Here is a 23,052-nt window from a genome sequence, read left to right as displayed (position 1 = left end):
TGTAGTACCACCAACTTCTTCATTTAACCAATTTGAATTGTCATGACTGTCGAGTAGTGGTGTCTCTCTCTCCTCTAACCATTGACTTAAAGGATCATCTTCTTCGAAAATGTAGTCCAAATTGATAGGATTGAAACCCTCTTCAATTTCTCGTTGGTTTCTTCTCATTGTACGTCTTAACTTTAACCTCATGTTGTAATGTACGAAAACAAGTTTTTGTAGTCTCATGTACTTTAATCTATTTCTTGTTTTCGTATGGATGAGGCTAAAGGTGCTCCAATTACGCTCACAGTTCGAAGCTGATGTAGTCTGGCTAAGAACTCTAATTGCTATTCTTTGGAGCTCAGGAGCACACAAGCCATAATGAATCCACCATTCAGCTGCATGAATAATTAAAAAGAGTTTTATGTTAGTATAGCGTATATTTCAAAAGTCAAATTTGAACACAAAGAGAGAAAATAGAGTCATTCTCCATTATTTAACTATATAGCCATATTTACCAGGATTTGTTTGTTTCACTGCCCTTTGAGCCAACGGGGTTCCAAAAGTCTCCTGCCTATCTCGATATAGCAACAATTAAAAAAGGATGATTGTGAAATATAATTAGTTAATTAGATGTATTAATCATTATTCTTGAAAGTATTACAAAATACTAGAACAATTCATTATTCAATTTAATGGAACCAATACTTACTTGATTAATAGCCCGAATTTGAGTATCTATATTGGGTACCAACTTGGTTATCACTTTTTTAACTCCATCCATGACTTCTCTAGCAACTTCAGGAGAGGGTGGGGCACCATAAAGAAATTGTGGGTTCAAAAATACCCTACAATTAAATTTAGAAACATATTAAATCAATAGTTTTCTAATGCAACTATGCATAATTTAAAAGTTAAAATAATAAGAAATTGTATTTGATTTACACTTACCAGCAGCGTGCAAATCTTGGTGCAACTGAAAACTTCACCGGTTGTCAATAATTTTCCAATAGTCTTTGTAAAACCGGCAATCTTTTTGAATGGCTAACTTCACCATATCAATTGCCTCGTATATGAAGCCCATGGTTGGTTTTTCATCACCATCAATCAATTTAAGAACTTTTACCAAGGGTTCTTGCACTTTAATTATATTAGAGGCCTTTTGCCAAAACTCTTTGCCTAAGATAATTTTCTTTGAATCATATGCTGGGCCTGATTTTGCCATTCCAAACCTTGAGTTTTTTCAAGCATCAGATGTAAACATTTCCCTTAGTGCTTGTTTATTCCTGACAATAGTCTCCAAAGCAATGAAATTTGTGGCAAATCGAGTGATGGCAGGGCGAAGTAACTCTTTATTATTTGTGAATTTCTTCATGAAATTCACTGTCCATGTGTGGTTGTAAATAAATGAGGTTATTGTTCTTGCATCTTCTAAGACCTTCTTCACGTTACTTTTCTTACCAATATCTTCAAGAATAAGGTTTATGCAATGAGCTGCACATGCTGTTAAATAGAGATTGAGCCTCTTCTGCATTAATAATTTTCCTCCTGCCTTCATTGTAGCTTCATTATCAGTCACTACTTGGACAATATTTTCCTATCCAATTTCTTCAACCACCTCGTCCATTAATCTGAAATGAAATTATAGATTCAATAATTACTACTATTTAATTAAAAACATGCAAGTCCATAATACTATTTGCATATACAATTAAAATTAGAAAATTACCTGAAATAATATTCAGCTATTCTACTTGGCACATCAGAGGCATCAACTGATTTATGAAACACGGTGCCTTTATCGCAATAAACTAAAAAGTTTATAATGTGTTTTCTAGTTGGTCATGACCAACCATCACACATAAGTGTTACACCTCTCTCCTTCCAAATTCTAGCAAAAGAAGCTATATAATTTTTCATTTCTGATACTCTTGCTCCAAATAAATTTCAGATATCTCATAGGGTGATGGACCCTTCACCCCCTTTTCAACCTCTGCAGCAATATTAAGCATAGGCTGCATAAATGGAGAGTCAGCTACATTCGCTGGAATCCGATTATAAATTAGGAATTTTTCAACCGCTTTTCCTAATTTACTTCTTAAACCTTTCAGTAACTTTGTGTTGATTTTTGGTTGTTTCGCACTCTTGCTTCTTTCTAAAATAGGATCTATTGCCTTTAGTCTTGCTTCAGGGGCATCAGGATTGATCCATTGTCGTCCACTACCTCCAGCTTCTCGACCACTACAAGATCGAGCTATTGCTCTATTAAAACCACTGGTAGCACCACTACCAGAGCCACCTCCCTCTTCATAAATATTACCCCTTCCAGTTGTTCTTGCTCGAAATCTTTGTCTCTCTTCCCATTGTTGTTGTGATCGTATGCTTTCTTGTCGAGCAAATCTCATACTTTCTTCTTCTAAGTCTTCTTCATTGCTCAAATTCTCAAAATCTCCTCTAATTTGGACTTCTGCTTCTTCTTGTCTTTTTTGTTTATCTCTTTTCTTCTTAGCATACTGTTGTAAATGTTTCATCATTTGTTCTCTTATTTGTGTGGTCACATTTGAGCATCCAGCTACTTGACCCTTTTTATGTGCCAAGTGTTGTTTCAAGCGTGTAATGCCCCCTTTGATTATCTTCCCACATAACTTACACATAATAATATGTGTATTACCGTCCATCGCAGTACCAAAATGCCATCCAATATCCTCACTAGGTAAGTTTTCATTTCCTCTATCACGTGACATATTGATAGACTTAATTTGATGATCTCTACATAAAACATAAAGAAAATACAAAGTTTCAACCTTTCTACAATGACAGGAATAATATAATTAGTAATTTAGTAAATATTAAATAATAAGTACTAAATAGTCCTAATTTTAAATACTTATTACGTAAAAATAAAGTATAATATTTGATTAAAAATAATAAGTAATGTTTATTATTTTTATATTTAAATAAAAAAAATTATAAAATACTAGATATTTTATTACAAAAAAAATATATTCCTTAATCTTAAAAAGATATTTTCATTATTTTTTATAGCTTGATTTTATTTTCATTTATAACTATAAGAAATTAACATTGTAATTTTAAAGGTGAAAAAGATTTTTGCTCTACTTTCATATACATCACAACATCACAGATAGAGATCCATACATTACAAATTGACTATTTAATTTTTTAACCATTTTCTCACTCTATGGATTAAAATTAAATTTTTCTTCAAATTCCAGTAGTAATTAGTAAAAATCAGATTTATTAATGTATTAACTATTAGGTAATTTTTTTTTTTATTAAGTTATCAATTTTTACTTTATTTGATAACTAAAAACAAAAAATAGATGTGAACATATATTTTACTTAATTTTAAATTTAAGGTCAAAATGATGTTTTAAAACTTAAAAAATATTAATAAATAGGGTCACCCTACTCAAGAAATGGCAAGTAGATACATATGTAACATAAAATAGGTGACAGATGTTATTTAATTTTTTTTTCTTTTATAATATGAATATTATTTAATATTTTTTCAATAGATGGGAGTGAATATGATATCTTCTTTATTAAAATGACCACTTTGTCCTGTTGACATAACTAGTATGTTAGCCAATTGGTGCCATGAATTAATTTTATTTCTATAAGTTTGGCAAATCCTAAGACTAAATATTATAATAATTGTGCAGAGTATTCCTTCGAATTTTTTAAGAATGGTGAAAAATGGAGCTCAATTAAGCCTAGATAATATAAAATGCCATCACATGGATGTCTTATGTACATACATTATTTTAATGCTTTGTTTACCATGGTGAATGCAGTAGTGGATATTCAAATATTATTATAAAAAAGGCTTCAATTATTATTGGTAAATATTAATTATTTACTAACCTTAAAAAATATTAATTATATACTATTAATAATTGCTTGCTATGTCATGGAATTAATTTTCATAATTATCTTTCAAAAAATATAATACAATTAAAATATTTATAAATTAAGAAAATTTTATTTTACATAATTATTAATGATTTCTAATTTTTTACTCTATTAAATTACTTTTTTTTTTAATTCAATTTAACAAACCTATTTTAGAACAAAATATAATTTAAAAAAAAAAAACATAATGATAAGTGCTGTGGGTGTTCAGTGTTGAGTGTTAAGAGTGTCTCATACGCTGGGAGCCGGGAGCTGAGTCAGACCGAGAGAGGGGAGGGATTCGAGGGAACCTAGAGGAGCCTTGAAGGAGCGAAGGCTGCGAAGCACAAAGCAGCGATGACTCCAAGCTCCGAAGCTGAAATCGAGAGGCTGGCTGGTGGCGACTGTGACGACTGGTGGAGGAAGGTGCCGACGGGCTATCAGCGACTCGCAGGGGCGGAGGAGCTGCTGCACACCTGTCGCCGGTGACTCGCCAAGCTGTTGCAACTGCAAGTCTGCAATTCCTGAGTCCTGGAAGGCTGCAAAGTGCGAAGATCTGCTCGGTGTGCTCACTCTCAGGCTTCGAAGCCTTCTTATTGCTTCGGGCAACAAATTTTCAAGGTCAGTTTGTAACTTTCCATTTTACCCTTTGAATGGCAGATGGGTGTGGGGACTGGGGAGAGGGGGAAAGCAGGGCTGCTGCCTGCTGCCTGCAGCAGAAAGCATTTAGCGAATCTGCGACCTGTCGGCCATGTAACGGTCCGTAACGGACTATTATGACGTGTAACATTGAGTATCGGCCGTTACGTGCTGTTACGTCTCCGTAACAGCCGTTACGGCCGTGAATTTTTTCCGAACCGCATTATCGGCCCATATCGGTTTCGGGGCCTCCGATTTCCGTTATGTATCGGCCGTTACGCTACGTAACGGCCGTTATTTAAAACCATGATTGGAATTCAATTCCTTCATTTGATAAGTAATCCACAAATTCTCCTAAGAGGTACTCGCCACCACAATCAGATCGTAGTGTCTTGATACATTTACCTTGATGACGCTTCTCCGTTTCTGCCGTAAATACCTTGAATTTCTCAAAGCATTCAGACTTACGGCGCATCAAATAAATATACCCATACCTTGAGTAATCATCAATAAAAGTAACGAAATGCTCAAAGCTACCTCTAGCTTGGATATTCATGGGGCCACACAAATAAGAGTGAACTAGTTCTAATGCCTCTTTTGCTCCATAGGCCCTAACCGAAAAGGACCGCTTGGTCATCTTACCTTCTAAGCAGGATTCACTGACTGGTAGTGCCTCCACTTTTAATGAACCTAATGGTCCATTCTGAACCAGCCTTGAAATCCGTCTCAGATTAATATGACCTAGGCGTAAGTGCCAAAGATAAGTTTGGTTCAATTCAAGAGGTTTCTTTCTCTTACATGGTAGTTTATCAGTGTTATTCAATTCATTTAGTTGCACTGTGGGAGAAACATGATTAATAATATAAAAACCATCCACCAATGTACCAGAATAGATAAAACGTTTATTTAACTGAATAACAATTGAGTTATTAAAATAAACGGAATATCCGTGATCAACTAACTTGGAAATTGAGATCAAATTCCTTCTAATGGAAGGTACATAAAGAGAGTTTTTCAATATTAAAATCCTATCTTTACCAAAAGAAATGCGAATATTTCCTACCGCAACTACTAACACTCTTGTGCCATCTCCCAGAAATGCGTAAATCTCCCCATCACTTAGCTAGCGGGTTTGCTGGAACCCTGCAAAGAATTGCAGATATGATTAGCGACTCTCGTATCTGCACACCAGATATTGGTAGATATCACTGCTAAACATGTTTCAACTACTAGTGAATGAGATATACCTTTGTTGTTCTGTTTGGCCAGATAAACTGGACATTGTGATTTCCAGTGCCCTGGTTGCCTACAGTGAAAACACTTGCCCTTAGGCTTTTTCACTCCATCTTGCAGCCCACGCACTACTGGAGGAGCTCCCTGTGGTTTCTAAATCTTTTTTTGCTTCTTTCAGCCTTTCGGCCTAGAAGAAGAACCTTTCTCAGTTACAAGAGCAATAGTTGATTTCCTGATGAGGTCCTCAGTTGCTTGAAGCTCTTTAAGTAGTGCTGCCAATGAGTAAGAGAGCTTATTCATGTTGTAGTTTAGGCAAAATTGCTTGAAAGAGTCAGGCAGCGACTGGAGAACGATATCGACCTGGGTTTCCCCATCGATTTTAGCTCCAATGATCTCTACCTCATTGAGAAGACCAATCATCTTTAGAACATGATCCCTTATCGGGGTCCCTTATGCCGAAGTAGTATTCATAAGTTCCTTCTTAGCAGTCTGCCTAGCAGCACGATTTTGATCCCCAAACATTTCTTTGAGGTTTTGCATTATATCATAGGCAGAAGGCATAGACTGATGCTGATGTTGCAGAACATTCAACATAGATGCCAAAATGTGACACCGCACCATCTCTTCAGCCGTAATTCACTTCCGGTAAACCTGGGTTTCCTCATCGATTGCCCCTTCATCAGGTTTCTGTGGACATACCTCTACGAGCACATACTTGTACTCCTCCGTAGTTAGTACAATATCCAAGTTCCTTTTCCAGTCAATATAATTAGGCCCAACCAGTTTGTTTTCTTTGAGAATAACAGCTAGGGGTTTGAAAGCCATTTTAATCATGAGAATCACATATTATAACAAAATATGATGAGCAATAATAAACTTTTAATTCAATTAAAAGAATATGGTTCCCTCTACCAATATTTTTTTTTTTAAAGAATTTGTCAGCAACCTAGCACAGCGTGAGTAGTATACCTCGATGGGAGGTTGTCTACTATTCAACATTTGTGTAGATAGGTGAGGACTTACTAATTTTACTATCTAGACAAGTAACTATGCCAAGCAAAATTAAATTGCTGACTTAGCTTTGGTCCTATAAACAATAGCAGTGACTTAGATGTTGAGGATACTATTATTCATAGCTAAGTGTATACCATCACATAATACTAGACGTATTATCCCGTAGTGAATCCCCAGATGTAGAGGTGACCCAACACTAACAATTACTAGAGTTTATACTTGGTGAGTTTGTAATTAATTCCATCTGATGGGGAGGAAGATACTAATATCATCACATAAAATTAATTACTTCACCTATAAACTAGTGATGGAGACCATGGGATTTATATGTAATAAATTCCCTCACCTACGTAGTTATTTAATTCATGAGGATACAAACACGTGTTTAATATTCAAATAAATTTAATATTCCAATATTGTTAACTAAATTACATGCAACAAATGAAATTCCAAATTCCCTTAATATTTTTTTATAAAAAAATTGTATTATAACTTGGGAATTAATTTTATTCTCTAGTTGCACATGCATAAACCAACATTAAAATTCTAAATTTTACATGCTAATGACATAACGCAAGAACAACAAACACGCTAAGCAAACATATATAAACAAGAAATATGATATAATAAATATCTGATTATTATGGTCAAGCTGCTTGCATCATAACACTGTGAATCCTTGTTTGTCATTACACAGTGTCAGGGGGGCCCTAGGGGCAGCCCCCGGCAAGGTTTGATCTACCTAGTCAGGTCGCAGGGGTCCATGCAAATTCAAATTGAAATTTAAATTCAATTTCAAATTCAAATTCAAAAACAAATTTAAATTCAAACTCAAACTCAAATTCAAATTCAAATTAAAATTCAAATTCAAAAAAGGAATGAAATACCGCATAACTGTTTTAGGGTTTTTCCTATTTTTCGCCACTGTTATGCACACACCACAACTGTGCCTCCTTCTCAGATGAAGCTGCATTTACAAAATCCTATGCCTCCATAACCGGAGTTCACATGCTACGAATCTTGTAACAAACAATCGTAATCACAAAACATACATTCGTGTGATGAAACTGCATTAGATTACAAAATCCTATGCCTCCATATCCGGAGTTCACATGCTACAAATCTTGTAATAAATAATCGCAATCACAAAACATACATTCATGTGACCATAATTGCTGGATAGAACGCAACAAAACAGAGGTTAGTGCATACACACGTTCTATCCTAAATATGCATTGATTCGATTTTTGAAGAACACGGTATTATTATCTGTATACAGTATCAACCGAGGCTCTGATACCAATTAAGAAGACTTGCGGAATAGCCCTAAGATCCGTTTGTAGTGCATACTGATAACAAAAAAAAATAAAAATAAAAAAATCAAATCATGCATTCCCTAATTACGTGATTAGGATTATACTTGCGAGATCTGTTTGATTTGATCCCGAATCTGCAAGTATGGAAACGAGCTCTTGAAGATGATCAGGAATCTTCTATTGTATTCCTTGAACACGCCTTGCTCCTGAGAGAGTGGGCTCGTAAGCGGCTGCTAGGGTTTTCTTCTCTCACGAAAATGTCTGCTTCTGTGAGAGTTTTTTCGTCTCTCCTAGCTACCGAATGGAGCGCGTGTATATAGGCTACAGTAGAGATCTCTAGGCAAATATGATTAGGGCTTCCCACGTAATTAAGAATTCCTAATTCGACCCGAATTCATCCTTAATTACATTAATTATAATTCATATCACTAAAAAATTATAATTGTACTCCCTGTCATATTTAAAATTTAAATTTCGAGCTCCTATTATTAAATGCTTGTTTATCTTCCCATGTAAAGATTACAGATATTCGTCTATTAAATTAAATTACTGATAATTTAATCTGAAACCTTTCACTTATTTGATATGTCGGATTCAAAATTCACCTATAGGGTTTGACACAATCGAAACTTATAAGATTCCTCAAGGGGGTATCATCAATCCTGATACCGGGACGTGGATTCCATCAATAATTAATGTTCACTGTACACATAATGTCACCACCCAACTCACTGAGTAGTTTGACCCATAAAAAATCTCTCTTCTATGAATCAAAGTAATAAACACTATATGCACGTGTCCAATAATCATATCAGAATTAAGAGCATAAGCACTCATAATAACCATGAGGTATTAATTGTTTTATTTAGTCAGTATAAAAGCAATTACCCCAAGATAGTCCTGTTCAATTCCCACAAAGTGTACTAGCAGAAGGAGTTAGAACCGTACTATTCCCAATAGTCAAGATAGACCTATTAAAACCTTGTGCTACAGTCCTATTAATGGTGTGTTCAATTTCATTTAAGACTGTGAACAATAAACTTATATTCTATAAGAACTGATGATCTAATCTTCTGTATATAAGACGTACTCTACATACTAGATCACCTACTATATAGAATAAAAGACACATGCATAATCATTAAATAAATAATGTCAGACAAACATTGCTCACAAAGATTCTCATTAAAATGGAATAATTGAAGTTATTAATAAATACTAAAACCGATTACATAAAGCATGTCTTTTAGTATAAATCCCTAACAAGGGAGAGGTTGAATTTTAGTCTAAATTATATTCATAATATTATTGAAATCTGATAGGTGATGTTGTGTTGGGGTTTTGCATTGTTGTAACCATGAAAATTGGTAAATATTGATGATATATTATATATCATCAATATTTACCAATTTTCATGGTTACAACAATGCAAAACCCTATATATCATCAATATTTACCAATTTTCATGGTTACAACAATGCAAAACCCCAACACAATCGCTTGAGAATACAGCCAATGATTTATTGATATATATGTTATTCATTTATTTTTCTAGGGTTTGGGATTGATTATTTTGCTTTGCAAACTACTTGTGTGATTAGTTTCGAATTTGTATTACAGTTAACATGGATTGCATCAGCCAAAGTTTTGAAATTATGATTGTGCAAGATAAACTTTTTCCTGTATTATATTGTGCAGATAATTTGTTGAAGCGGTATTTTCCTTAATAAATTTCTTTGTTTATAAAAAGAATGTTGGAGTAGAAGGTCAAATACTTAAAGGTGAGTTCCCTTTGTATATTGATGTATATTTAATCCTTAATTAATTGTGATTGGGATGGGAATTATTATTTGTATATAATATGACAATCTAATGGCAGTTTTTTTGGGCTGTTAGGTGTTTGTGTCATGCAGCTTAGGATTTTTCCTTGCGTTAGGGTGTTGCTATAAGTGTGCTTATTTGCATGTGCATGTGTTAGCAAATGGTATTGGAGGGCACCTGGCAGTGTGAACTGCTGTCATATATATGTTCTTAGTTGATCACTTAATGAATTTTGTAATTTTTAAACTTCTAATGCCCAGAATATGTTGTGCTTTAATCTTATAAACCCAGCATGACATTGGAAGATTGGGCTTAAAATCATTTAAGTTTTTGCTTTAAAATATATGCATTATGCTTTATTCATTTATATTTTTGATATCTTTTGGAGGAAAGGAGTGTGTGATGCAGTATAGGGGAGTGGGGTGGCATTTGAAGGAAAGGAGAGTTCTGTAGGAAGACTTTGGAGTGACACTTGGAGATCCTTTGTCTTTATACTTCAGATTTTTAGAGGGAGCTCTTGAATTTTCTGTTTGTAGCTTTTCTCCTTCATTGTATTGCGGTTGCAGCCTTTTGGCGCTCTTATTTTTTAAGCGGATATTCTTATGAAAAAATGTGCATCTTGTTGTTGTGCATCAGTATTGAAAGAAAGATATGATTGATTGGACAATTTTTCTACAAAAGATTGATGAGTTATAATCTTGGGCCATTGGTTGACTTGGGATTTGAATATGAAGAGTTGACTTTATTAGCTATCTGGTTTACTTCACTGTTGTCTAGGTGATGATGGGATCAATTTTCAATAGGGTAATTTTTTGAACCATGATTACTTATTGATTGGCATGCCCTATCACACAATTTGTGAAAGGGACTAGCTGCTTTTGCCAAATCTGATTATGAGTCTGTTTGGCTTTAAGCGGAAGTGATGTAAGACTGTAGCATAAGTGGAAGACTGGAAGTTTGTGTGTAATAATTTAGTTTGGATATAATATCTCCATAAATCAGCTTTGGATGAAGTTTTGAGAATCCAACTTTTCTCCTAAAATGATTTTGGGTTTCACTTCAATATGTAACCACAAAGGTAGTATTTGGGAGCATGTATTTCGGGTCTTGGATTTGGATTTGTGTGGATTTGGAAGAAATTCAGTACAATTTATACATCGTTTTATCCAAATCCAAATCCAAAGCCAGAAATACATGCTTCCAAGTACACGGAAAAAGTGTTTTACCAATCAAATTCTGGATGACTAGTTTGAGAATGATTTTGCACCATAAAATTACTCTGGTCAAACCTTGCCCAAACATGGAATGTCGCATTTTCTGAGCATTTTTTACTTTTTGCGAACACATTTTCAGGATTCCCAATTGCAGTATTTTCACAGTTGGTTAAGATCTATTATGGGATCTCAAATGTAGTTCACAAATGCCCCCATATATTGACATCAATGTTGTGATATCTCTGATGAGGAAGCTTTGCTGCCTTGGAACAATATTTAACTAAAATTTCCAGCATTGCCACGTGTAATTAACTAGCTACTAGTTTATTGCATATTTTTAATCTTTTGATGACATGTGTTTTTTTTTTTTTTAACCCTTGCAGGAGGCTAGCTGCTCATGCTGCACAACAGAAGCAAGACAAGGAAGAGGAGGAAGAAAAGCTAATGCTACAGAAAGCCAGAGAGCTTGATGCATTTGATCAACAGAACCATGGGGCAGTGCCACAATACAGTGATAAGAACTACGCTCGAGATAAGAATGGATTCCATGGAGCGAACAGTGTGAAGGTCACTTCATACGAAGAGGAAGCACTCCGAAACATGAAAGCATTTTGGCTCCCTTCAGCAACACCTGAAGCTTCTGTGAAAGTGGAGGCACCCTCCACCAGTACTCTGTGCCCAGAAGGGAGGGAAAAACTGAAGCTCAAGACCCTTTTCCCCATCTACTTTACAGAAGAAGGCAGTAACGAACAGAAAAAATCCAACTCTCTTGATAAAACTTTTATTTGCCCGAGCTGCAAGGCCACTCTGACCAATACAATGTCACTTGTGGCCCTTAGTTCATGCGGGCATGTCTTTTGCAAGAAGTGTGCGGACAAGTTTGTGGCTGTTGATAAGGTTTGTCTTGTGTGCAACAAGGGATGTAAAGAGAGGACTCTGGTATGCTTGGAGAAAGGAGGGACAGGCTTCGCTGGCCATGGGGATCATTTGGAAGCAACAGACTTCAAGCATTTGGGAAGTGGCTCAGGTTTGGGGTTGGTGAGACCTGCTATGAAGACTTGAGCTTGTGCTTAGACCAGGCTTGTTTTGTGACTTTCATTAAGTTCCCTATGTTGAGGTGCTTTTTATGACTTTTGTCCGTGTACTTCATTATGGGCATGTTTCTTGTGACATAAACACTAGACATCATTACGTTGGTTTGCTCGTGCAACTTAGCCTTCATCAATTCAACTGTTGATTCTTTTTTACGAGTTCTGATGATCTTGTTGGTATCTTTCAATCAGAGTTTAATGGTGCTTGATATGTGAGGAGAAACGGACCCTTGATGACTATTGAGTTTAACCTTCCCAGTGTGTTTGGGAGCATGAGTTTCACACAAATTTTGTGAATTTGGTTTCCCGTAGCATTTTGTTTTGATTCTTGTTCCATGCTAGAACAATTTTTTATTTTATTTTTTTGTCTCTTCACTTTGTCCTACTAGCTACGCTTTGATTCTGGCCTTAGAGTTTGCAGCCTGTCCCCACTCACCAAATTGACTGATAGACACTGACAATAAAACTCGGGCCAGTGTGCGGTCGTTCATCTCCTAACTCCTTTTTTATTTTTTAAATTTTTAAAGGAGGTTTTAGGATCAAATTCTCTTGGTGAAGAGAGAGATCCGTGAGGATCTTCTTGGGGGGGTGGGGAGGGTGGTGGATATCCATGAGGATCTTCTTGGGTTTTGTGGTGGGTTGAAGGGGATGGGTTTAGGATGCCACGGAATTGAAAAAAAAAGAATTACAATAGTTATCAGGGACAGACGTTCTTGTAAAGTAATTATTTATTTATTTATTTATGTTACTAAATTAAGGAGTTAAAAAAGGGGGGAAAAAAATACTAATTTAATTTGTAGGTTGAGATGGATCCAAATGTCACCTCAATAATATATATATTGTTTCGCTAAGAATTGAATGTATTATACATGGTTTAATTTGGTACTTGGGAAAATTGGAAATTTATTCGTTTATAAACATCCTAACACAGTTTTGTGTATGTTTATTGAATTGAAACTATGGTTGGTTAATCTGGATGCGACAGGGATGGTCAATATGTCTTTGTAATGTTGTGATTAGTCTGAATAGTTTTGATGGTGGTAATCTTGAATTTAAAATGTATGATCATTAGATTTTTGGTGACTAATTGTATGTGATCGAAAATACTTTAGAGAAATGGTTTTTTAGAAAAACACGACTTGAGCATCCTAACTCCCCTAGTATCTTTATGGGTACTAAGTAACCTTGAAGAGCGCTTAGGGGTAGATTCTTGACATCTTCAAGGGGTATCCTAGGCTTTCGTGTAGGGTTGGGTATAACGATCCTAAAAATATATATACATGATTAGTGTAATAGTTCTAAAAGAAAAAGTGTATTGTTAAATTAAATTATTAATTAATTAAATTATATATATATATAAGGATAAAGGTAAAAGATATTATCATAAAAAAAATAATATCCAGGAAAGGAGGATGTGACCAGATTGAATTTAATTCAATCTGATATTGATTTCACACATCACAGTGCCCCTGCGAGCCTCTCTATCTCTCCCTCTAGCCTCTCTATCTCTCCCTCTTCTCTCTCGTTTATTCTTTAATTAATTAATTAATTAATAATTTAATTTCTTAATCTTTAAGAAATTCCTAAAATTATGAAAATATCCTTCCTCCAATTCTATATAAATGAGAAAATTCTTAATTCATTTTTCATATAAAATTTCAAAGAAGAGCTAATTGAAAGGTAAGTGGACTTGATTATATCAGTTTTTTATTAAAATGTTTCCAAGTTTATTTATCTTGGGATAATTTACAATATTATTATATTGTGTTAAAAATACATACTTTTAATACGAAAATTGTATGGCATGAGTTTATTTTTATTTAATTAAGTTGCATGTTAGATATGGTAAAATTATACGATGTTGTTTTAATTGCATATATAAGGGATATGTTTGGTGATATCAAGGCAAAGGGGGATGGTGATACGTAACGCCTCAATTTCGGGACTTTGGTCCGAGCGCTTGTTGAGTTGGGGGGACTTACGGAGTAGGCCTATCGAAAGGGGTAGGGTGCTGGATAATTGCTCAATCTCATTGAGTGCTTGAATATGTATCACATGTTATCACTAAAAGATAGATTATTATATATAAATAAATATGACTCACAGTATTAAATGTTATTTATTATGATACCATAAAACTCATCTTAACTGCACATTGATAATAATCTAACCTTTAATTATTGAGCGTCGTCTCATCCCAATTATTATTCCGTAAATCAAAGTGGAGCAGCGAAAGCGTGAGTGAGATTAGAAAGAGTTATTTAGATTAAATATTTAATTTGCTATATTTTTATGTTTTGGAAATTTTAAGAATGTTAATTTTTATATTAGAGATATTGTTGTAATTAAGTAATTAGTACTTTGATAATAAATGTATTTGAGATATTTTACTGTAAAATTATTTATAAGAATCCACACGAGTTTGGATGACAACATTGGGAGCCCCACGAATGAAGCATTTGGGAATAAGTTCGTGTTGATCTCTTAGCTCAGAGGTTTGGGTGTAACCCCTTCTTGGCTGTAGGCTATATAGTTGGGTGGTATTATCTTTGATCTTGGTTGTACTATGGAGATGAAAGTTATCCTTATTGCAGACGAAATGTAAATTATTTCTCTTACTGTTTTGTTTGGGTCCATCCTCACTTTAGTTAGGTCAAGAACTGTTGAGCCATGAGACTTGACCACTAGGTTAGACACTTGAGTGTTTTCTTGAATAAAGATGAGTATAATTAGTTGGACTAGGCTTGGTATATTCTCTGCTCTGTACCCGTGTGACTCCTTAACACTTTAGGAGGAAATTAGTAAGAGTAATTCCTTTTGACCATTAAAAACTCCCATTCGTCATGCTATGCTTATATGAATGAAAAAAATAAAATAAAATATCACAATAGTTACAAAGGGACAACCATTCTTGAAATTTCTTTTTTTCACTTTCATTTATTTATTTATTTTAAAAGAGTTAAAGAGGGGGGGGGGGGTGGGGGGGGGGCACTAACCTAATCTATAGGTTGAGATGGATTCAAATATTTCACCTCAATAATATATGTTTTTTCATTATTTTTTGAAGATATTGTTTCATTAATAATTGAATGTGTTTATGAACTAATAAATTACTGCATGCTCCAATCTCTCCATAAGATGAGTGCAAAATTAAACTATGCTTATATGAATGAAATCAAAAACTAATTATCATATAATAGAATTAAACTATTTATTTGCATAAAAAACCAAATCTTTTAATTTAACTAATTAAATTATGCATATATAATATAACGTGGGGTGGGCAATTCAATACTAGTAAGGGTGATGACTAAAATAATATCAATCAATTACTGAGAATGCATAGAACTCAAATAATAACCCCTCTATAAAAGGCAATGGTGGAGTAGCATTTCTTTCACAAACACATGCAAGATAAGGGATTCATAGAGCGAGCATATCTTTCTTCTTGTTGAAGGTATATGATTAGTTAATATAATTAATAATTTATTTTTCCATTTTATTGATTGAAACTTAAAAGTTCATATTAGGTCTGAGTTACACAATGAGAGACAATCCGTCTCTTTTTTCATTCCCCTTTCTATTCTTTCCCACTACTTCATCTTGTGACATTCAAATTGTGATCTTCAATGCAGAAGTCTCAAATTTTAATCATAAGAATGTCCCTTAAGGAACAAAATTAATAATTAGTTCCAACATACGATAAGAAATAAAATTAAGAAACATTATGCTCACTATATCTTATGCTATAATTTTAATTTTAGTGATGATGACGTGAGAAATGGAGTTCAAACTCTAAGCTTATCATAAAAAAAAAAAAAAAAATTCTATACAATGCCAATAATCACCACCTAAATGCTTATCAAAGCTCATTAATTAATTAAATGAGGCCCTAATAATGATGATTCTAGAAATGATCTCGTTTTTAAATAATTGCAAAAATACCTTATTATTTTCTTGTTTTCCGAGCTGAAAATTATCTTTGTTGTTTTTTAGGTTTTCTATAGAATTATTGAAAAATTAGAAAACAATATGACAATTTTTTTTAAAAAAAATTAAGAATAGAAAATGAATTTTATCAAATCTCATGGTAATTGTGGATATTTAATTTTTAAGGTACTTGTACCTCTGTTAATTTACCATAAGTAGCTAAATAACATTTTAAAAATTTTACAATTTTAAAATGAAATGGCATAACAATATTTAGAAATTCATATCGACATGAAAAATTAGAAAAAAATAATAAAATATATATCCTACATTTTTTTTTTGGTAAAAGAGGGCGGCACCTCCAATTATTTATTAGTAAACCCTCACTTTCGGTGGAGGAATACCGTGGTTACAAGATAAAACCAACCAACCAAATTAGAACAAACAAAATTAAACATAACTAACAAAGGAGATAAAAACATAAAAATAACAAAAAACAAAACGAAATACACCAAATGAAACTCTAGAGATGAACTAACGACGAATGGAAACAAGACCCCACCTATCCATCCGAAAGATACCTTTCAGATAACGTGGTAGAAGGTGTTGTTTTTCGTAGATTACATTGTTTCCCATTTCTCCTTCTTTAGTAAGAAAATTAGCCGCACTATTACCTTCCTTATATTGATGCATCACCATGACATTCACTCCTTCTAACTCTGTCACGAGCTCCTCTCGAAATTCCCAAAGATACCATAAAGTACATCTACCTTTCCGAAACCAATGAACTACAATTCGCGAGTCACTTTCAACAATCGCATTAGCATAATGCAAACATTTACACAAATGAATTCATTTCCTGATTGCTTTTAATTCCGTACTATTATTAGTACCATTGGCAAAATAACTTGAAAAAACCGCTTTTACCATGCCATGACAATCTTGAATAATTCTTCCACCTCCTGAAGTACTCGGATTGCCCCTACAACTCTCATCACAATTAAGTTTTATCCACCCTACTGGAGGTTTAACCTATGAAATAATTTTTCCAAGCCTATCACAAACTCCCTGATGCTTATTTTGAAACTCATTCAAAATCTTAATGTCCGTCTTCTTCAATTTTTGAAAAGAAATGGTGCTCTCAGCAATAAAATTAACCCAAAATCGAACACTTCTTCACATCTGATCTGCACTTTGATAAACTCCTTCCATTTTCGCTTTACATCTTCGATTCCAGAGGCACCACGTAATCAAACATGGAATCAGCGCAATTAAAATACCTTTAATAGACAATTTTTTTGCATAGTGGAACCAATTTGCCATTTTATTTTTCCTAGGAAGAGATCGTTGGAAAGAAATCCTCAATGCCACACTAGGCCGACGCCAAACTTCTGAAGTCACCTCTCCTAAAGAAAGAATATGATCAATGTTTTCTTGACTTCTCTGAATGCAGCAATCACAGGCCAAAGCCATCGATATTCCTTTGGTCTGAATTCTATTTATAGCCAAATATCTAAACCAGGCTCTCCATAAACACATTGATATTCTTTTGAGCAATAAAGAATGCCAAAACCAGTCATTCCACAAAAAATTATCACTTCTGCTCCTCACTGCCTCCCAAGCCGTTTTTGTAGAAAATTAACTGTCCGGGGCAGGCTTCCAGATAAAAATATCCTACCCACTTTTACCCGCCGACACCTATTGCAAAATTTCCCTTGTTTTATTAGCACCAACCAAATCCCATACTAAATCAGAGTTCCAATTATTATTTAGCCAGTAATCCTTAATACACAATTTCTTGTTCAAAATATCTTTAGTGCTCACAGATAATGGGCCAGATGACAGCCACCTGTCGAACCAAAAAGAAGAGTTCCTACCTTTCACCAAAATTTTCACATTATCTATAACTTCTAGAATGGTGACCATAATTGATTTCCAAAACTGAGAGTCATTTCGTCTCCCCTTCCTTATTAGTAAATGATCATTTCTGCTATTTAGCTTTGAAAAAATTTACCCACATATTGTTAGAAGTGAGCAATCTAAAGGCAAATTTAATAAGAAGAGATTTCTGAACTTCCTTAAGATCTCTCAGGTCTAGACCTCCTTCCGAGGTAGGTTTACAAATTTTCTTCCAAGAGCGCCAATGAATCTTCCTTTTATCCTTCACTTCTCCCCATAAAAAAATTTGAAAGAAGAGAGTTAATGTGAGAATATGTGACCTGCGAAATCTTAATAACAAACATCAAATGAATATGCATGCTAGACAACACATGTCTTAATAAAATCAATCTTCCACCTTGCGAGAGCAACTTAGATTTCCACCCTACAATTTTCTTTCTAATCTTCTCCACAAGAGGCTCCAATGTCTTGAAAGATAATTTTCCAGACACCAAAGGCGCACCCAAATATGAAACATGGAATTTACCTTCCATGAAACCTGTGATTTTCAATAAACCACGCTTCTTAGTGGGAGTGAAATTTTCTTCGACCATAAGAGTCTAAAGTACTTTTTCACCCAGAAGGAACTAAACATGAGGTAGAGAAGGTGGTTAGCATTTATTAAATATTTTTATTGTATCATCAGTTACCACCCAGGGAAAGCAAACATGGTCGCTGATGCGTTGAGCAGGAAGTGTGTAGGACCAACGTTGGTAGTTTTGGAGATTCAGTATTCAATCATGATGGATTTGGAGAGCTTTGACATAGAGTTGGCTGAGAGTGATCCTCAGGCATGTATTGCCAGTTTAGTGGTACAACCTACTCTGCAGGAAAATATTAAAGCTACTTAGAAAGAAGATCCAAAATTAGCAGAGGTAATGGTCAGAGTATAGAATGTTCAGGGAGAGGAATTTTGTATTTTAGATGACTGAGCTTTGCGGTTCCGTTCTAGATTATATGTTCCTGCCAATTTTGACATCAGGAAGACCATCTTAGAAGAGGCTCACAGATCTTTGTACACAGTTCATCCCTACAATACGAAAATGTATAGGGATTTGCAAAAGTCTTATTGGTGGAGTGGTAAGAAGAAAGAAATTGCTGAATATGTAGCACAGTGTTTGACGTGCTAGTAGGTAAAAGCTAAGCACCAGAGGTTGGCAGGTCCATTGCAGCCACTTTTTATCCTAAAGTGTAAATGGGATCACAAATCTATAGATTTTGTATCTGGGCTGCTGTCGGCATTGCATGGTTAGAATGCCATTTGGGTGATTATAGACCATTTGACTAAAACCGTCTATTTCCTTCCTATCAAGATCAGCTACTCCCTAAGCCACTTGGCAGAGATTTATATTCATGTGATAGTCCATTCTCAAAGAGTGCCAGTATCTATAGTGTTAGATCGGGACCCGCGTTTCACGTCACAATTTTGGAGGAACTTGCAGGAAGCTGTAGGGTCTCAGTTATCTTTTAGCACAACATTCTATCCTCAGTCAGATGGGCAAACTGAGAGGACGATACAAATATTAGAAGATATGCTTTGAGCGTGCGTGCTAGATTTTGGGGTAGTTGGACCCAGTTTATGCTGCTGGTAAAGTTTGCGTACAATAACAGTTATCAGACCAGCATTGGCATGACACCGTTTGAGGCGCTTTATGGTAGGAGATGTTGTTCTCATTTATATTGGGATGAGATGGGTGAGCGGAAAGTTGTGGAGTTAGAGTTAGTACAATAAGCGTATGATAAGGTTTGACTCATCAGGGATAGAATCAGTGTAGCCCAGAGTCGAAAGAAGAGTTATGCTAATAACCGCCACAAGGAATTGGAATTTGATGTTGGTAACCATGTGTTTTTTAAAATAGCTCCATTAAAAAGGGTTCTGAAATTTGGAAAGAAAGGTAAACTTTGCCCTAGGTTCATTGACCCATTTGAGATTCTAGAGAAAGTGGGGCCGGTTGCCTACAAGTTAGTTTTACCACTTGTATTGTCTAGGACACACGACGTATTCCACGATTCCATGTTAAGGAAATATGTACCACACTGTTCTCATGTGATCAGTTATAGTGAATTAGAACTTAGTGATTCACTAGTTTATGAGGAGATACAAGTACATATTCTGGACAAGAAAGAGTAGGAATTACGTAATAAGAATATTCATCTAGTAAAGGTTTTGTGGAGAAATCACGCAATAAAAGAAGCTTCTTGGGAACTCGAGGAACAAATAAGATAGAAATACCCGCAATTTTTCCATGGGGTTTATTCATAATCAAGGGAAGTGTAAGTGATTGTGTAATATTTCTTTTGCAGGTACATGTAGTAGTCTAATTAGTAAGCAATCTTTTAGTTTTGGGAGAATTTTTATTTTGTGTATTTCTCCCAAAACTCTGATTGTAACCACGGTATTCCTCCGCCATTAGTGAGGGTAAGTAATAAAATAAGTAGACTGTTTGTTTTCAAGGGATGATGAATCGTATGAACAACAAATTTTGAGGACGAAATTTTATAAGGAGGGGAGAATGTAGTGACCCGAGAAATTATGGTATTTAAATAATGAAAGAAGGAGGAAAATGAATTTGTATTTGGAATATTTAAATAGGGTCTCGTTGATGAACACAGGGCGTTCAGCTCTGAATTTCTTCGACGAGTAATAGGTGTTCGTCGACGAACTTCCTTCGTGGCCTCGTCGACGAAGTGACGTGTCTCGTCGATGAAGCCTAGTGTGTAAATAGCTCTAAACTTGGATTTCAACGCAGATTATTCAAGAAAAACAAACTTTCTCTCTCCTCTTCGGTTCCCCTTCCTTCTCTTTAAGATGTCGATTCATTGTTCACTAGATCAACGATCTGAAACTGCCACGACACTCCTGGGGAAGTTCTCTTCAAGTCTGCCAGAGTGGATTTTTGGTAAGGCTAGTTTGAACTTCATCCCAAGTTTAGGGTAAGGCTTTTTATGTAATATTTAACCTTCTTACAGTTGTAGAAAATGTAGTAGTCAAGAAAATATTGAAATTTTGTTTTGGGATATGTTGTTTTTAGGGTGTTGAACGAAGAACCCTGCAGGTGTAAGGCTAAACTTTATAGGGGGATTTTTAAAAAGTCAGGTAAGGGGATAAACTAATTCATTTGTTTTCATGGAAATATATGTATAATTTTATAGCATTTAATTTCAGGAAAATAAATATATGTTAGAATTATGTTTGGGAAATAGTGCTGTAAATAATGATATGATTTTAATAGGAGTAATACCTATTTTGTGTGGCATAATTAAAATTTATCATGGGATACTATGTTTACAAAATAAGCATGGTTTACTGTTTCTGTGAAAATGTTAAAATGAGAAAGAGTTTTTATATGAGATGTCGGCGTTACGAGCCGAGAGTTTTATTATGATATACCTGTGTATGGTATGCGGTTTATTGTAGAGTTGGCACCCCTGGTGTATGGACCAGTAGAGGCAGACCCATCGTACTTACAGACTTTTGCTTTTGATTCGGTAGTGGTCGGCCAGCCATTGTCAGGTCCCGCCTTTGGGCCGCATAACCCAGTGATGTGGGGGTAAGACATGACACCGGCTAGCTAACCATCCAAGATGTTTTATATTATTATTATTATTATTATTATTATTATTATTATTATTATTATTATTATTATTATTATATGAGATGAAATATATTTATAGAAAATCAGTTCTATCACGTTATGATTATATATGTTTTCTCAGATATGATATAGACAGTTTTACCAAGTATGTTTATGTATATGTACAACACAAAAATACTCATGTTGCCACACATTGGTATTAGTTTGTTTTCCCTTATTGAGAGGTGGCTCACCCCAAATTATGCAAACATTTCAGGAGCCCCAGATAGAAGAGCGGATAAAGCTCCGCAACGCTAGAATTTGATAGTCCTACCTTACCTGAAGGGTAAGTACTTGCTAAGGTCAGACAGATTTTTGGGTAGCAACCCTAGGACTCTTTTTGGATATTTTTAAGACATATATATTTATATGACTGTTGTAGTAAACTCTGGTATTGTGTTTAATGGTATTTTGATTTGTATATGATACCATGTTTCCTGTTGCTTAGGTAATACTAATGAATTTCAGGTTACCCTTGGTACCCTTGGGTCCAGGTGGATTTTGAATTGTCAGGTTTTTTATATTGGGAAAAAAAACTTGGGAAATGAGCAAGTTGTTACAGGATAGGTGTGGAACATACTGGTGTATATGAATATTGAATATTTTTGGAGATATGTGTATATATTGTTAGAATTGGTGTATTCCCAAGAGGGGGGGGGGGTGAATTGGAAATTTTAATTTTTCTCCTAGGTTAAGTCAGAAGTCAATATGTTTTGGTAACCTAGGGTCCTTCTACACGGTTCCAAATGTGTTGATAAATAAAATATGTGGAATTTAAATCATGCACATCATTCATACAATAACATATACGTGCAGTAAATATAAAGTGCTGAAATGTAAATAGACACACGATATGTTATCGAGGTTCGGCCAACTGTGCCTAAGTCCTTGCCTCTAGCTCGCAAGCCGGAGGATTCCACTAATAGCTTACTTAAGGGTAGAGCGACACCGTTTATAACCAGGTCAAATTAACACAGGGTTGACCTCAACCTTAACTAGGTCAATTAGCGGGGCTGACCTCAACCTACACGCCTTAACAGGATGACACACCTAGCTTTCCTAATCGGGTCTAAGCCAATCCGGGACTATTCTAGGGCTAGTCTCCCTCTTCAGGCCCATGCCTGGAAATACAACCAAAGTGTATTACAATCAAATGGTATAGTGATTGTGCTTTTGTGTAAAGCAGATATGTACCCAGATGCACGCAATAACATACACCACAATATGATTCAATATGTAAGCTCAATGTGGTCTAAATGGCTCAACTCTTAAAGGTATTTTCTATATGTGTAATGAGTACGTGAGAGTGGCAAACAAACAATCT

The 23,052-nt window shown here is 34.9% G+C and overlaps 1 protein-coding gene across 2 annotated transcripts in view; it reads left to right on the top strand.

Annotated features, from left to right (window-relative positions):
• The window catches only part of LOC131146250 (E3 ubiquitin-protein ligase CSU1), a 26,308-nt gene extending 13,929 nt beyond the window's left edge, over positions 1-12,379 (top strand). For both annotated transcript variants that reach the window (XM_058095722.1, XM_058095723.1), the window contains exon 3: positions 11,518-12,379. In XM_058095722.1, coding sequence (XP_057951705.1) covers positions 11,518-12,196 — 679 coding nt within the window. In that variant the 3' untranslated portion in view covers positions 12,197-12,379. The remainder of the gene's footprint in view (positions 1-11,517) is intronic.
• Positions 12,380-23,052: the final 10,673 nt, after the last annotated feature.

This window comes from Malania oleifera, chromosome 13, assembly GCF_029873635.1.
Source record: "Malania oleifera isolate guangnan ecotype guangnan chromosome 13, ASM2987363v1, whole genome shotgun sequence".
NCBI lineage: Eukaryota > Viridiplantae > Streptophyta > Magnoliopsida > Santalales > Ximeniaceae > Malania > Malania oleifera.
This window is presented reverse-complemented; position numbering and strand designations above follow the sequence as displayed.